Source organism: Tachypleus tridentatus, chromosome 10 (genome assembly GCF_004210375.1).
Source record: "Tachypleus tridentatus isolate NWPU-2018 chromosome 10, ASM421037v1, whole genome shotgun sequence".
In the NCBI taxonomy this organism is placed as follows: Eukaryota; Metazoa; Arthropoda; class Merostomata; order Xiphosura; family Limulidae; genus Tachypleus; species Tachypleus tridentatus.
Window position 1 is genome coordinate 99,311,484 of NC_134834.1, and position 17,380 is coordinate 99,328,863.

General features: G+C 34.1%; 1 protein-coding gene and 1 long non-coding RNA gene across 2 annotated transcripts in view; one reads left to right on the plus strand and one right to left on the minus strand.

Moving 5' to 3' along the window:
- Window positions 1-733: 733 nt before the first annotated feature.
- LOC143229938 (tyrosine-protein kinase Src42A-like) overlaps window positions 734-17,380 on the plus strand; it is a 55,883-nt gene continuing 39,236 nt past the window's right edge. The window contains exon 1 of the mRNA XM_076462815.1: window positions 734-1,663. Within this exon, the coding sequence (XP_076318930.1) occupies window positions 1,203-1,663 (461 nt within the window). The 5' untranslated portion in view covers window positions 734-1,202. The remainder of the gene's footprint in view (window positions 1,664-17,380) is intronic.
- On the minus strand, window positions 12,835-16,936 carry LOC143229939 (uncharacterized). Its single transcript, XR_013016130.1, has 3 exons — window positions 16,399-16,936; window positions 15,986-16,150; window positions 12,835-13,062 (listed from the first exon to the last, which is right to left on the minus strand). It is a non-coding gene; the product is annotated as an uncharacterized LOC143229939 (long non-coding RNA).

Genomic DNA, 17,380 nt, shown 5'->3' on the forward strand with positions numbered 1-17,380 from the left:
AATGCTATGCGCTAGCCGTTCCTAATTTAGCAGAGTAAGACTAGAGGGAAGGCAGCTAATCATCACCACCCACCGCCAACTATTGGGCTACTCTTTTACCAACGAATAGTGGGATTGACCATAACATTATGACGCACCTACGGCTGAAAGGGCGATCATGTTTGGTACGACGAGGGCAAAAGTGGCATTTCAGAAGCTTGTGAATCGTTGGTAAAAAAGTAATTAATAATAATGAAACATACATTATTGATTAAATAACATTAAAAGTGTTTGAAATTCTTTCTCTTTTTCGGAACCTAAAAATCAGAAATTACTTAAGTGACTGATAGTTATTGATAATATTATAGCATTAATTAATAAACATGTTTGTAACGCTGTTCTTAAATTGCGCTGTTGATGGAGTAAGTGTATTCCTACACATTCGTACCTGGTAAATAAAGTATTTTGTCTTCACCTTTGTTATTAAACTATTTCAATGTCCTTTCTAATCTCACGCATTTCATGTGATGCTAATATAATTGATGTAGTTTAGATAACGTAGGAAACGTGCTGTATAATAAATTTAGACTTCACAAGTAATGAAATTCCTAGCTTTCTTTATGTCATATAAATATGTACACCCACGTAGTTTTAACATTAACTACCAGGTGGCGATAAACTCAGCTCCTTGAACGTGTGAAATAATTTATAGTTATCAAATCTTAGTAAAAACATTTCGGGAAAGAATCATACTACTATTTACATAGCAGGTGCGTGATATCGTTGAAAAAATATCTTTACGCTCAAGGTCAGCTTTTATCAAAATTTACTTATAAAAAATGTTACTGCGCACGCGCGTTAGGTAGGTGTAATCAGGTGAGAAGAGAATAAAGTTTTATCTCTTGGGGTCTATTGGGAAGAGGTGGAACTTGTCCAATGTTGTGTTAGTGTGAGGTAGTAACTAAACGCGTTTTATTTAATGCATGTGCAAATGAATATACTGGTTTTGAAAAGGATGTTTGAAACTTTACCTATTTGTATTGTTTCTCCTAGGTAGAACAGGAATTGGTTATTTTTTTGCCTGATAGCTGCCAGATCTAAAAATTACTGCTGCTTGTACTAGTGTGGGGCACTACCATCCATAGTTTTCAGTCTATGAATTACAACTTTTTATTCCTTTAATAATTCACCTTTGCGTGGTTGTAACATAGGTTTGTTTTATAATGGGAAACTGTTTTAGTAATACAGGAAGTAACAATCTCAAAAAGGTAGATAACTTGGGCGTTCAAGCTCCGATAGAACGAAATGAGAGTATTTCCATAGGACTTCCAACAAATATAGGACTAAATCCTCTGGTGGGACAGGTTCAAACACATGAACCTACAAGTATAAGACAGGTCCACCATGATTTAGGCTTACCTGCGATTAATAGAAATGGACCAAGCTTACCTCCAATTCCAGCAGAAACTGAGACCACGTCTGGCACTAGTACTAAAATATTTGTAGCTCTGTATGACTATGACGCAAGAACCGATGAGGACTTAAGTTTCAAGAAAGGAGACCACTTGGAAATTTTAAATGATACTCAAGGAGATTGGTGGTTTGCTCGTTCAAAAGCCACAAAAAAGGAAGGATACATTCCATCAAACTATGTTGCAAAACTTAAATCTATTGAAGCAGAACCGTATGTATATGTTTTGTTTTTACTTTGGAATGTGTTTCTTTAGATTATGCTCTGTAAAGTGCAAGTGTAATCACATAGATATAATATTTAATTCAGAATAACATAAAAACAAATTCTGTAACATAATGTCATAGTATTTTACTGATTATATTATTAACAGCTGTCATGACCTTCCATTAACGTGACCGTCACACATATAATATATATATATTCAACCAACATTTAAAGAATGAAAAACATTGCATGAGAATTGTACATACTAAACTTAGCAACTAAAACCAGGCATTATTTTAATAAGCATAATAGTTGTACATGTTTACTAGTGTATACATACTGTTTATGTTATCAAGATGTTGAATGGCAAAAATTCTTAGTAGTATTATAGTTGAAAGAGTCCTTTACACAGTCACAGTTTCTGAAAAACAAAGTGGGATTATAAGATTATAGGTGTTACCTTTTATCAGGTGGTTAAAATGGTCATAAGGACAAGGAACCAATGTGTCCTTAAAAGCTGTATCTGTGTGTGCACTCTTGAGAAAAGTAAAAATTTCAACCCACCCTTTCTTTTTCAGTAAATAATTCCCTTATTAAACTCTTGTAAAGTACTGGTCTTAATCACTGTTGGTAACATCAATTTCTATAAGCCACTCATCATGTATAAAAATGAAACTGTCTTAACTGGAGCCTAGTATGCCATAAACTTGTATTCTGTCATCCTATCAGGTAAAAGTACAAAGAAATCAAATCTGTACTCTGTCTGTCCTCTAGATGTCCTTGTAAACTTTAATAAGATCACCTCTCAAGAAGAAATATCAGTCCTTAATGTTACCATAGGTTATACTGTGTATGCCTTCTGTTACTCACTCTAGGGGCATGTATGGGTATTGGAGAATTTTCTGTAGTGAATGTGTTGATATATGAATTCTTAAACAAAGTGTACAATAAATCAAACAAGTATTAACATTTTGACATTTCCAAAGTTTTCACGGATGCTGGTAATATAAAATGCCTAGCTCTTAAAATAATTAACATGTTTAATATAGCTCTTCCACATCTGGAATCATCCTAGTGACTCTTATTTAAACCATTTCCAATGAGCGAATATTGTTCTTAAAATAAGGAGACCAAATTGTACACAGTATTCCAAGTGAAGTGTATCTAGAGATTTGTATAGAGAAATAATTAGTTAACTTTTTTTGGCTTGTAATTAGTGTATCTGTAAGAATGTCCTACATTTATAGTAGTTGTGGTACTAGCAAAATATCACTGCTTCAGTTGCTTGAGTAATTTATGGACCAAACATCAAGATCGTTTTGTTCATTCATACAAGGGACGTGGTTTGAGCCTATGTTAAATGTGTAATCTAACTTATGATAACCCAAGTACACTGCCTTACGCTGTGGTAATGGTTTGAACCTATTATTAAATATGTAATCCAACTTATAACCCAAGTACAGTGTCTTACACTACGGAGGTAGTTCCAGTCTGTATTAAATGTGTAATCCAACTTGTGAGGACCCAGATGCAGCACTTCTCAGTGTTGGAACTTATTCTGTATGTTCTGGTCCTGTCATTGAAGGCTGTCAAGGTCATTCATAATAATAGAAAAATTATATCAGCAGCAAGTTATCCAGATCAGTATAATAAACAACAGATATTTCAGAAGGTATGTTTTGCTAATGTTCTGTCACTGAAAACATGTTACTGCTTCCTAGCTTTCTACTAACAAGCCAGTTGATTGGATTCTTAACTCTTCACCAATTAAAAATAATCCAGCTTTGTATTTACCTTTTTGTGTAGACACATGTTATGGAGAAGCCCCCTTCACAAATATCCTATATTCTATTGATAACTTTAGTTAGCATGGTAGCAGAATGTTTAGGTCATTAGGATTTAGACTCTAAACTTAAAAAATCTGTAAGGTAGGGAAATGTAAATGAATGAAAGCTTATTTTAATTAAACACTGGTTTGTGTATAGGCATGTATTTCTTATCACAGTTTCTCTAGAAAGAGATAGATTAAAATAGCAGACCCACTTCAGCTAATGTAATGCTGGTATTAGAGATAATGTGCATAAGATGCTATATTTTAAAAATAAATGTTCAATCACAATTTGCTTCCAGAACAAAACACTGTTAATTATAGTACTCAGTGAACTGAAATCAGTTCTACACATGCAGGTACTTGTCTTACTAGTATAGTATTACACTCACCACTGATAACCTAAGATACTTAAGTTGTTTGGACATGACTGGACAAAATCATTAGGACTATATATCTAAAGCATACAGGTTGCCTTCATTCTACAACTATGTGAGGTATGGTGTATTAATTTGTTTCGCACTGTTCCAGGCAGCCATAAATTCTGGCAAAGGAGTAATGAATCAGAGAACAAATAAGATCTCTATTCATCTACATTAAAATTAACATTTTGGTGAATAAAATAAAATAACAAACTTTGTGTATTTCTTAACTGCCTCACTGGTAGTTTACTGAAATTTCAGGTTCAAGATGGCTGATGTGAAAATGTTCCTGTTGGTTCTATGTTAAAAATACTGAGTCCTAACTAAATTCTTTAGCACACTAAACACATGCATAACTATTCTGCATTCTGGAACCCTAACTAACTTATGTAATATTGAACAACAGACTGTTCAACTTTCAGTCTACGTAAAGATAGCTTGAACACTAAGAACCTTAAAAATAATTTTAAATTCTACATCAGTGTAAAGGTGTTACAAGATAAGACATAATTGGTTAGAATAACATGATCACTATTGAACATATGTCTACATATGAACCCAATGTGGATGGATGGAAAGTGTGCAAGTCACAACTTTTCACAAAGTGCTATTTAACAATGTATTATGTGTTTGATGTTGGATAGATTAACTATTTATTTCATTCAACATTGCTAATTTAACGATAGTTCATGGAAGAGGAGAGTAAATACCAGATACAGTGTACAGAGATACTGAAAAACTGTAGACATGCATTTTAGAGGTTATGTAACTACTATATATAAAATTGATGATGGATAAAAGTGTCTATTCTCTACACACTGATTTGTCAGACTTGTATTGTTAATTCACAGACATATCTTGAGTACAAACACCCTTGTAATACATCAAATATTTTATTGTTTCCAACAAACTTGTACATTTTACTCAGTAAAAAGTTTGCCATTTTTGTGTAGACATACCTGGTACATTAGGAATTGTCAATATTCTTTCTTCATTATGGGTTCTGTCTAATGCAGGGGTTCCCAATCGGTGGGTCACAAAGCCTTGGCAGGGGAGTCACATAGCCTTGTTAGAAGTAGCTTGGGATAACATTAATTTTATTTCATCAATTACATTTTCATGTTGTGAGTGCCAAAAGATTGGGAACCCCTGGTCTAATGGACCAAGCCTGGACACTGGATTTATGATAATAGGCAAAAAGATACAATACCCAACCTTTTCATTCTAACACAAAGTCATAGAAGACTTCCTAATCCTTAACAATTTTGTAAACCTGATAATGTTTTGCAATTCTTCTGCAGTATTGAGTAAAGTCCAAACTTCTAAGACTCTCATGTTAGTTTAGATAATTTAAACCAGGTGTTCTTCTAGTAGCATGTTTCTCCACCTTATACGAGACAAAAACTATACACAGTACATTTCTACAAAGCCTTCTCATTCTTATATTAAATTTCAGTAAATAAAACAAAATTCTGTTTGATCTTTTCAATACATTAAGACACTTTGTAATTGGATTCAGTATTTAGTACTACTCTCACCAACTTTTTTCTCTTGTTATACAAATGTCGTCTTTTCCTCCCACACAAAAGAAGATTTTCAATCCATATCAATAGTGCATAACTTTGCAACACCAAGTTAAAGCTAATTTTACTCACTGCAACCTAGTCCCAAAAACTATCAAAGACCTTTCAAAAGAAAATATCAAGTTCACACAATCAGCTCTTTCTAGCTTCATCATAGAATTTCAAAATGTAATTCCAAAGGTTATCCAAACCACTAATATAAATACTGTAGACCAGAGGTCCTAAAATGGGTCAGTAAGGGGCCTTATTAGTTGCGTTCTCCAATCAGAAAATGCCCATTTATCATCACATGCTGTATTCTATTGTTAAGCCAATCTTTGGTCTGATTCTTAACCTCCCCACTAGTGCATTAGATACTGAACATAATTGTTAATCTTTTGTTAAATATGTAATCAAAGATTTTAAAAGTTGAAGTTAACCATGTCCTCATCTGAAATACAATTATAATAGATGGTAACCTCTTGTTAACACTTGCTGGAGATTGATAATTAAATGGTAACTTTGCAAATATATTTCTGAATTTCTAACTACAGATTTTAACACTTTGCCAGTCCCTCTAGGATTTAGTGATAAATAATAAAACTTGTAACACCAGAAACCAGGTTTCATGTGGCTTAAAAATACACAGCACTGCCTAGAACAGAAGTGAATTAATTTGCTTTCACTTTCCACATAACCCTGATCCTTTAAAATTCACTCTGTCAACCATCAGAAATTTTCCCAGTGTGGAGATTTTTCAAACACAGTGGTTAAAGAAATCTTTAACCTTTTGCTAAATGTATACAATGCTTTAAGATAAATCTCATCAAGGCCAAGAGCTTTATTCTCCAGAAACATCAAAACCTGTTTTAAAATAACTACTCCTTCAATACTAGGTAGAAAAATAAGTCACTGATAATCTCATCCTTCATCAATACTGAGTCATTCTCTTTGTTCATAATAAGGTGTTGTGTCTTTATGCTAAATAGATTTCTTGAACCCACATTTATTTTCTAACATCATATATTTATAAATGATGTGTAGCAGATGTTAGAATGATTAAGTTTGATAGCTTTATAGGCATGTAATTCCTGGTTTCAATGAAAACCAAATCTTGATTGGTTGGTTTTCTTTACCTGTGGGTAATGTGTGTGTGTTTGTATACCTATGGTAATACATGCAGACAAATTTAACTCGACACTGTAACTTGCTAAAAGATTTCAACATTTACACATTTGTAGCCAAAGTATTTATATATATAAATAGAATAAAATGTGTAGAATAAAATATAATTTAAATAATACACAAATTATATACACAAGTGCTGTAAAAACACAAATGTAGTTATTTTAAGGCTGGTTCTTGTTTTAATAAGTTGTTTATTGTGTAACTGTTGTACTCCTTTTAACTGTGTATACTTCAATACTGTTATAAAATATGAGATACCCTTCATGTTTTGTAATGTATTTATAAAATACTTTATCCCCCTTGGTTCAGTATTTTTCAAATCCAATACTTAGTGACCTGTCATATACTCTGAAATGGTCAATTTGCTTTGTGTTCACTTCATTTACCCTAAACATAGTGTTTATGATATTTGGACACACAGACTTTGATGACAATGTTACAGCTTTGTAAACTGAGTAGCTGCTTATGTTTACTAGTGTTTAGTCCCCCTTGCAAGATTGCCGATTGTGACAGGTGTAGAACTTCGGTGATGATGAGAAAACCCACTTGTAGAGAAGTTGTTTGCTTCTCTACATAAACAATTTTCTCAGCCCATACCAGCCATTTTTACATATATAGAGGTGTATAATTTATTCTAGGTGGACTGCTTTGTTAGGCTAGTCAGTGGAAATAGGACTCCTCTTTCTATATTCAGTCAACAGTAGGATAATAACACTTTTTATTGTATTCCTTCCATTTGTTTTGTCTGGAATATAAATTGATCATGGTTTAGACATCAAATTTTCCATATATGTTGTTTTACGATATTTCTGGTTATAAGAGCATTAAGCCAACTATGAAAACCAAAATGTGTTTAAATAAGTTAGTTGCATATGTCATGAATTTTCATTTTGTATACTTAGAAAGGTTTACAATTACATATGAAAAAGATTTATAGCTATAATAAACAGTAAGTATTGCAAGTTGATATGCCCCAAAGTTTTATCAAAAGTGGGGTATCATTATATATTGCATGTTATCTGTTTGCATAGTCAGTGAAGATAATCTTGGTACATAGTTCTGGACTCTATAAATTATTGTATGTGTAATTCAAAGACTGAATTAAAGGGTTTCTTTATTTTTCAATACACCGTCCTCCAAAAATATCATCCTTATAGTGGTATGCTTTTATGTATCATTCTCTGAGGTATTTTAATTATTTAGACATTCTTTGCTCTGATTAGGCTAATGCTGTTGAAATTATAGCCAAAATATCTTTAGCTAGTGAGTGAAGAAATTAATAAACAGCCAGGTAGCTTTGGATGTGCTATTAGAAAAAAAAAAAAAAAAATGGTTGGTTATTTGGTACCTAAACCTGCACAAAACAAGTAAATATATACATTATATTGAACTGTTACAAACTGTTGACATATAAAGCAATTTCTTCCAGATGACCTGAGGAATTGATGTTGGTATTACTTTATTGTACAGGATTGACTTTGAAATGACAAAAATGTTATAAATTCTGTTTTTCCTTTAATTGTTTTATAAGTGCATCATAATAATCAAGTGGGTGGATCTAACATATACTACAATTCTATCATTGTTATATTTTGTTTATATCAGAGTATATTACATATAGTGTATAGTGCTATTATAGCTTCGGTGTATTGGTTGCATGCATCTCACCTATTGATCCAATCCTGTATGTTGCTTTCGTATTCTAGAATATTGTCTGGACGCACTTCAACTGCTGCTGTAGTCTAGCATGTTCGTATCCATCATTACAAGTGCTGTATTGACGGTCTAAAATGATGGTGTGCTACTAACCCTTGTTCTTTACAAGTGGGTGGACGTGTTATTACGTCGTTGCTAAATTGTGTTTTATTTTCTTACTTAGTCCAGTCCATGATATTTACGATGTATTTTTATATGTATTTTGTGTCAACTCTTGAGATAACAGAAAATTTATTACTGATGAAAATGCTAGGCCCTCTTCGTGAGGAAAGAGCCAATATAAAAGTTAGAATCGTCGAATAAAAGTCGTTTGATGAACAACAGTATGTATATATATTGTTACATAATGTTGTTTTCTACCTGTATGTGGTTTGATTGTGTTTGCTCAAACTTGCCAAGAATGAGACGGGTACTGGTAGATATAGGTCGAATTCCTGTAGTACTGGTAGACCTACAAGGTTTAGGTAGAAGTACTTTTGCAGGCATTTTCTTGGATACGTTCACGACTGTACGTAAAAACTAGTTATATCAACAGAGACGAAACAGTTTCTTGAAGACTACTTGTTACACGATGAGAATGGGCAGTAATAAAACAAATGTCACAGCTTCTGTTAACGACATTCAGCCATAATCCTGACGTATTAATATTTGAAAGAATTGAAATCGAATGGGATTCGAACTTGTTTAAATCGTATTAATTTAAATGCTGCTATACAATATTTTTAGAGAAAACTCGACATTTTAAGAAAACAAACTACCGTCGTAGTAAAAATTAGAATTCTTTCATTTAGTGAAACTGTAAACTGATTATTGGCCCGTGCTGCGATTGTACAGAATTTAATTAATCTTGTCTTATGTTAATAAGACAAGTAATAACAGTGTGACTGATTATTATACAGGTCCTTATTAATAATTAATTTTATTCACACCAATGATATAGGTTGTTTTTTTAGTTACCGTGTTTCTGTGACTATACTCCATTATCTTATGATTCAAACCATCTATTTACTAACAATCGTTGTCACTAATAGCTCTGATAAAGGATAAAATGTACAACTACCAAAATGTTGGAAAATACTAAAAAAAAGCTGTTATCCACACAGTAGGCTTTAGGATGAAAACGTTTAATAGATTTTGTAATACTTGATGTATAAATGTTCGTAAGTACCTAGGAATTTGTATATTTTATAATGATGCTCTAGCCGGCCTGTTGAGTATGTTATATCAAAACAATTTTAAAGCCTCGCCATGTTTTACAGCCTGTGACACCATATCCGCCCATCTTTTATATGACGACCGTGCATCTTTACAATAGCACTGCATGTACTTTCCATTGTAGAAGACACTGTCATGAGGCTGTCCTGTCAAAAGCATAGCACTGATCCCTTGTTGTATTCCATAAACCAACTAGTGTGCGATGACAACGGTTTCCCAGCATTCGTGTCAACAGCTCAATAGCACATAAATCCAAGTAAACAAGCTGTCTACTTAGAGTGAAACTAAAAATCAACGTGGCAATCAGTGTATTTAACTAAATATATGTTTCTACTTGGATTTATGTGCTATTGAGCTGTTGATTATACAACATATCCATTCAACTTTAGTACATATGACTTGTCTCGCTTCTTTTTGGTTATATCAGGTAAAATTACTTGAACACGTAAATGGTATATGCTACTGACATTTATGTTTCGAGAATTCTCAACTGTTATTAGACGCCGTACCTTGCTTACTTATCGTAAATAAAGTACGACTTCTTGCAACTTTCACGTTCTCGTGATGGTCTTGGTACCCCATGTTGCTTCGTTTTGTTTTCCTTTGTTTACAATCCTCAATATACATTCCTGTCTTGTAGATTCTAAATCCCCCAGTCTTAACGGATCTGTATGAAAATGATGTATGAATGTTTTACAACAGAAGGAACTATTACATACCCTTTCTGGAAGTGACAACTTTTCGGTGGCGTCGCGCACAACCTGCAAAACTCTAATCAATGTCAAAGTGTACTTCTGACACCTTCTACTGCACTGCGACTTTACATTGGCTGTGTTTGTCACATAGGTTAGCTCGTTGATTTGTATATTTAAAATCATTTTAACTTAGCATAGTCAACCTCTTTTTAAGAAAATTTGAGTTGAGAGTCGACCCAGAATCCCTGAACTCAGTATGTATTATTTTAAATCTGCAACTTTTGCATGTTTTTATTAAACATCGAGTGTATATTTACATGTAGAATTCCGTCATCCTTTATCCTTTCTAGTCATAGTTTTCTAAACTATCTAAGGACAAGATCACTTCTAGGTTCATGACTTTATTACAAGTGTCTAATAACCAGTAACGTCGCTAGTTTCTTTCCGGTGAGATAGGGAAAAATAGATACGACCTCACTCTTGTCTCTGTGAGAAGTGAAACAGCTTTAACAATAAGCACTTTTTGTTACATGTGAGGACTACAAGGAAAGCTTTTTGGAGATACATTCAAGCTTTGTAAGTCCTCGTACCGCTGCTTATAATAACATGAGTCACCCAAAAAATATCATCGATGGTGGAATTACTTTAACTGATTACTGCTGGATTGTACTGTATGTGATTTATACAGAATGATCACTGCTGGATTGTACTGTATGTGATTTATACAGAATGATCACTGCTGGATTTTACTGTGTGTGATTTATACAGAATGATCGCTGCCGCTGGATTTTACTGTGTGTGATTTATACAGAATGATCGCTGCCGCTGGATTTTACTGTGTGTGATTCATACAGAATGATCGCTGCCGCTGGATTTTACTGTGTGTGATTCATACAGAATGATCGCTGCCGCTGGATTTTACTGTGTGTGATTCATACAGAATGATCGCTGCCGCTGGATTTTACTGTGTGTGATTCATACAGAATGATCGCTGCCGCTGGATTTTACTGTGTGTGATTCATACAGAATGATCGCTGCCGCTGGATTTTACTGTGTGTGATTCATACAGAATGATCGCTGCCGCTGGATTTTACTGTGTGTGATTCATACAGAATGATCGCTGCCGCTGGATTTTACTGTGTGTGATTCATACAGAATGATCGCTGCCGCTGGATTTTACTGTGTGTGATTCATACAGAATGATCGCTGCCGCTGGATTTTACTGTGTGTGATTCATACAGAATGATCGCTGCCGCTGGATTTTACTGTGTGATTCATACAGAATGATCGCTGCCGCTGGATTTTACTGTGTGATTCATACAGAATGATCGCTGCCGCTGGATTTTACTGTGTGTGATTCATACAGAATGATCGCTGCCGCTGCATTTTACTGTGTGTGATTCATACAGAATGATCGCTGCCGCTGCATTTTACTGTGTGTGATTCATACAGAATGATCGCTGCCGCTGCATTGTACTGTGTGTGATTCATACAGAATGATCGCTGCCGCTGCATTTTACTGTGTGTGATTCATACAGAGTGATCGCTGCCGCTGGATTGTACTGTGTGTGATTCATACAGAGTGATCGCTGCCGCTGCATTTTACTGTGTGTGATTCATACAGAGTGATCGCTGCCGCTGGATTGTACTGTGTGTGATTCACACAGAGTGATCGCTGCCGCTGCATTTTACTGTGTGTGATTCACACAGAGTGATCGCTGCCGCTGGATTGTACTGTGTGTGATTCACACAGAGTGATCGCTGCCGCTGCATTGTACTGTGTGTGATTCACACAGAGTGATCGCTGCCGCTGCATTGTACTGTGTGTGATTCACACAGAGTGATCGCTGCCGCTGCATTGTACTGTGTGTGATTCACACAGAGTGATCGCTGCCGCTGCATTGTACTGTGTGTGATTCACACAGAGTGATCGCTGCCGCTGCATTGTACTGTGTGTGATTCACACAGAGTGATCGCTGCCGCTGCATTGTACTCTGTGTGATTCATACAGAATATTGGTGATGTTGCCAAATGTTTTACGCCCGTTACAACAGACCAAAAGAATGGTTCCTTGTTGTCCTCTATTTTGACCCCACCAGAAGCAAAAAGTAGCAAATAAGGTATTTGACTATTAATGTAATGTATTTCTAAAGTTGGGAGGATATTATTTTCGCCATGAAAATTAGTTAAGTTTCTATTTTTTTATTATTGAAATTTATTGACAAGGATTAGAAAATGGAGTCCCCCGCTAATACAGCGGTAAGTCAGTGGATTTACAACACTAAAATCAGGGGTTCGATTCCTCTCGGTGGGCTCAACAGATAGCCCTTTATGGCTTTGCTATATGAAACACACACAAAATGGAAAGTTTGACTTTCTAAAACAAACTTCTGATGTTGTTGGTTTTATTAGATCAAAGAGATTACATTTTTCTGTCACAGAAAAGTAACTTTTATTTACTAATAAAAAAGAGAGAAACAAACAGTTAATAGTTTCATTTTGGAAATATGTATCGGATGATTTAACTCTAGATAAACACTGTTGACGTGTACTATGCTAATTAATTGTACAAAGACTTTTCACGTATCCTACTATAAAATTTGCCTCTCCAATCAAGTTGCTACTTTGTGACCTGGAATGAGTACTCGTTTGGGTGTCACGTGATCAAGGTAATAGCGATGAACGTCTGCTCTCTATGTTCCTTCACCTTTTGCTGCTAGGCCATAGTGTAGGGGGGTCTGAAATTCCATACATGCCGCCACATTTCACCGGTAGGTGGCTATACAAAGACGTATTTATTTGTACACGTATGTATGTTTATATACACATTGTTTGTTTTTTAGATCATTTTTGTAGAGATAATTTTTATAAAGCTAGTGTTCATTCAAAGATTTAGTATAAAAATAATGATAAATTAATTAAACATGGAATAAACCGGAAAAGTGTACTTTTGTAAACGGAAATATCCGTGTTTTAGTTTTACCTGGAACTGCTTCTGGGAGACAAGCATTTAATTAATGTCCTCGTACTACCTCATTCCCTCTTAATTTTCAGGACTTGTGAATATTTATACCCACCTACAGTGTGTGTGCGGCCTTTGATAATATTAATTATTATACAGTTACTATATCAGTGGTATAAATATATAATTTTACGTGGCTGAAACTTCTAGATTGTTTTACATTATTTTTTTTCCATTAGTCCTATAATTATAATATTATTATTGTGTAAATATCTTGCAGAGAATATGTAAGTTGCTACCTTTTACATATCCATTGTGGGCTAGTTTAGATCAATGAAGATACCAGTTATTTGAAAATAAATACAATTGTTATAAAATGTTAAAAGTCTATAGCAAATTTGCGGTTTCTTTATAGAATATTACATCTAAAAACAGTAGCTGTACTAATACTGTCGCAACGGAGCACTTGATCTTATCGAAGAAAGGCTATTCATTTGATGAACAAACTTCAGAGCAGAGCTGTTATGGTAACTTCAGAATGTAATTGTTACAGGTTAAGATCTAACTTGTTTTCTCTTAAGGATAAGAGATCTTACTGAAGTTTACATTGTCTGCTAGATCTTTAAACCTGATTTGTTTGTGCTATGGTCAGAATATAGCAGGTCTAAACTTTGTAAAATAATAATAATCTGGGCTCCTATTAAGACCATTTTAGTTTTTTTAACAGGGTGATTGACTTATGGAATGGATTATTATCAACAACAGTGGCGGTCAGCACTTTCAATTTAGAAGGAATACACGATATCCTGAAAAATAAACAATCGATTTTAATTTTCTCTGAGATACGTTTTTAAGGACAGCCATTAAGGTACGGATGGTCCTCTGTTGTCCTAGATGTTATATTGTGATACACTTTTGTGACAAAACACCTGAAGAGCTATTATAATTGACTACATTTATAACTGGATTGGGTATAAACGATTCAAACTTATTTTTAACAGGACGAGGTTTACAGTATAGTGGTTATGTTAGAACATTAACATAACTCTGCACAAATAAAGTTATTGGACAATAACTAAATTTTTGTTGCAAGCTTTTGATTCTGTACCCGAAATCTTTTAACAGTTTTTCTCTTATTTAAGGCCCAAATAAGTTTGTTGTTAATTTCTTTAAAGTATTGTAATTAATTTTGAATTATTTTGAAAATACAACACGCGGTTATAATCAGTTTACTTAGTAGATACGTTAAATAGTAAATTGGTAGGCCTATCTCCTTATTGTTAAACATTAACATCAAAGAAGGCAGCAGAACGGAATAGTAGTGGCTAGGCCTGATAAACGTTACGTAAAATGCCTAACTGTCACTGTCTCTTAGAGAAAAACAATGACGTTAAGAGGCGCCTAGCTTACCTAGTTAACCCTTTATAGGTTTGATTCTCAGTAGTTGTAGCAAAAAAATATTAATATTCTTAATTTTTCGAGTTTGAGAATATAGTAATTAACTTGGGTAGTTTATGCACCAGTTTACTCTTGTTATCACTACTACCGAGTATTAAAAACGTGTTTTGCTGTTATTTTCGTTGAAAATTTGGTATTAAAAAGTGATGGATAATAATGATAAATAATTAAAGACAAATAGATTAATAAGTAACATTTTGGAAGAAACAAAACATTTACTGCAAACCGGTTACCTCTTTCTGGTCGGTGGTTCGAAATTAGAAACACCGCCACCTGGATTACGTACTAGAGGGAGAAGAACCTATTTTTTTGGATGATGATAAAATGCTAGAAACTTATTTTGTGACGTCATCTAGAATATTCTAAGTATTCTAGCATTTACATGACCTTAACATGAAGCGTTATCTACCTAACATATTACTGCATTAAAAATATAGCTTATAATAACAGTACTTTTTACACTTCTAAGTTCACCCTGAATAAATACATAAGTAATAAGCCTCTAACAAATGGTGAAATATTGGAAAGTTCAGAGGAGTTTTATTGTTAAGTATAAAAGATGGATCTTGTATTGTCAAATAATAATAGTAAGTTTGTCAAGTGAAGGATGCTTATTTACACTAAAACGTCTTAGGTCTCAGCAAACTTGTCTTAAAGTACACGTCTATTTGTTTCTAGGAGGTAACTAAATGAAACCTTTCGAATCGTGAGGCTTGCGAGTTATGAAGTATACACTTCATGATGCTACTGAAAATCAGTGGTTCGATTCATGAAACTAAGGAAACACGTAGGTTAAAAAACAAATTATTTTGTAACCCGAGAGCTTCAAAAGGTGGACTCTTCTTCATCAGTGATCTTAATGAAGGTCCACTCTTCAAAAGTGTATATTTTTTTAATATTGGTTTGAAGTATTCTAGTTGCTACTTTGAACATCACAAAATATAACTCAGTATGATGTTCCAGTAGATGTAGTTAACTCAGTATGATGTTCCAGTAGATGTAGTTAACTCAGTATGATGTTCCAGTAGATGTAGTTAACTCAGTATGATTGTCCAGTAGATGTAGTTAACTCAGTATGATTGTCCAGTAGATGTAGTTAACTCAGTATGATGTTCCAGTAGATGTAGTTAACTCAGTATGATGTTCCAGTAGATGTAGTTAACTCAGTATGATGTTCCAGTAGATGTAGTTAACTCAGTATGATGTTCCAGTAGATGTAGTTAACTCAGTATGATTGTCCAGTAGATGTAGTTACTTGTGCTTTTTTTTTTCTTTTTATTACCTTCATTCTCTTTTTCTCGGCGATAAGTGTCGTTAAAAATTGGGTTTCAATAACCATGGACACAGCACAGACAACTAGGTTTGAGTTTAACAACAGATATACAACGCTAAAATCAGGGGTTCGATTCCACTCGGTAGGCTCAGCAGATAGTCCAATGGAGCTTTGCTATAAGAAAAACACAAATAACAAACAAATTAAATATTACGTGAAAAAGAAATACCATTAAATGTTTATCTCATTTTGGAAAAATGTTTTTGGTGTTTTTTTCCCATTTTATAGTCTTTCAGAAGTAAAACAGTATCACGAAATTAGGGTTATAAAGCATAATTATATTTGAAATAACGTCGCTTCAACTTTGATAAAGGAACTTTTATAGCTTGCATGCATATTTTTAAAAAGGAGGCGAGCGTTACCTGGTGGTTACTCTGTTCGGACTAATTCAATGATTAGGATTCTCGGGTGCACTATAAAGGTCAAGTAGATATGAGTAGTCTAAGAAGTGGCGGTAGGTGTTTTTAAGTAGTTACCTAGCTTCTTGACTGTCGGCTCAAATTTAAGAACGGCTTTGTCTGGATGTCTCTTGTGTATCTAAGAGCAAAAATTCTTAAACAAAAGGGTTAGATACCAAATTTCATTTCACGTCAAGCTACCAGTATAACGTTTCGTAGTGGTGAAATTTTAGACTGATACATTGCAAGTGAAACGGCTGAGTTTGCCAGCAGCCAACCACAGTATCGTAGAGATTCGTTGGTAGCCTGTGCAAGATCAACAATTATTAAATGTGATACAAATTATAAGTTTTGGATTATTCGCAAGCTAAGTTTTTATATCGCTAAACAAAGGCCGACTTTGGAGATGCCATCAGCTCTTTTCAAACCTGGCTATACAACTAAAAACACTACTTTGCAGTACAGTGTTGAATGTACTCTACATCATTTGTGTTTACCCTCCACTTTTTAATCTAAAGAAAGAAGGGCCACTTTTTTGTATATTCTCCTGTGCCAAGAGCTGCCTTATGACGTAGCTACAGAAGACGTTTGACTTGTTGTACGACGGTATTCATGGTAGAGAGGAAGGAGCATTGCTGTGACTTTTGTATTCGTCACAGGTGTCGTTGATAGCTATTTACCACTTTTATGTGATGTTTTTTATTTTAACTTGTATAATGTTACATTCAGTTAATAAAGCAACACAAGTGTGAATAATTGAGTGATCGTCTTGTATATGTTTTTCCTAGAGGGCGCTGTAGGTGTGTACAGTTTGTTTTATGAAATTCTTGAATATTTTATATTTGATAAAATACGATGAAAACTGGGGTTATTTCCTACTTTTGCACACATCTTATATGCGCGTGTTTGAAATAGATTTTACAAGGAACGGTTTACTAACACTAAC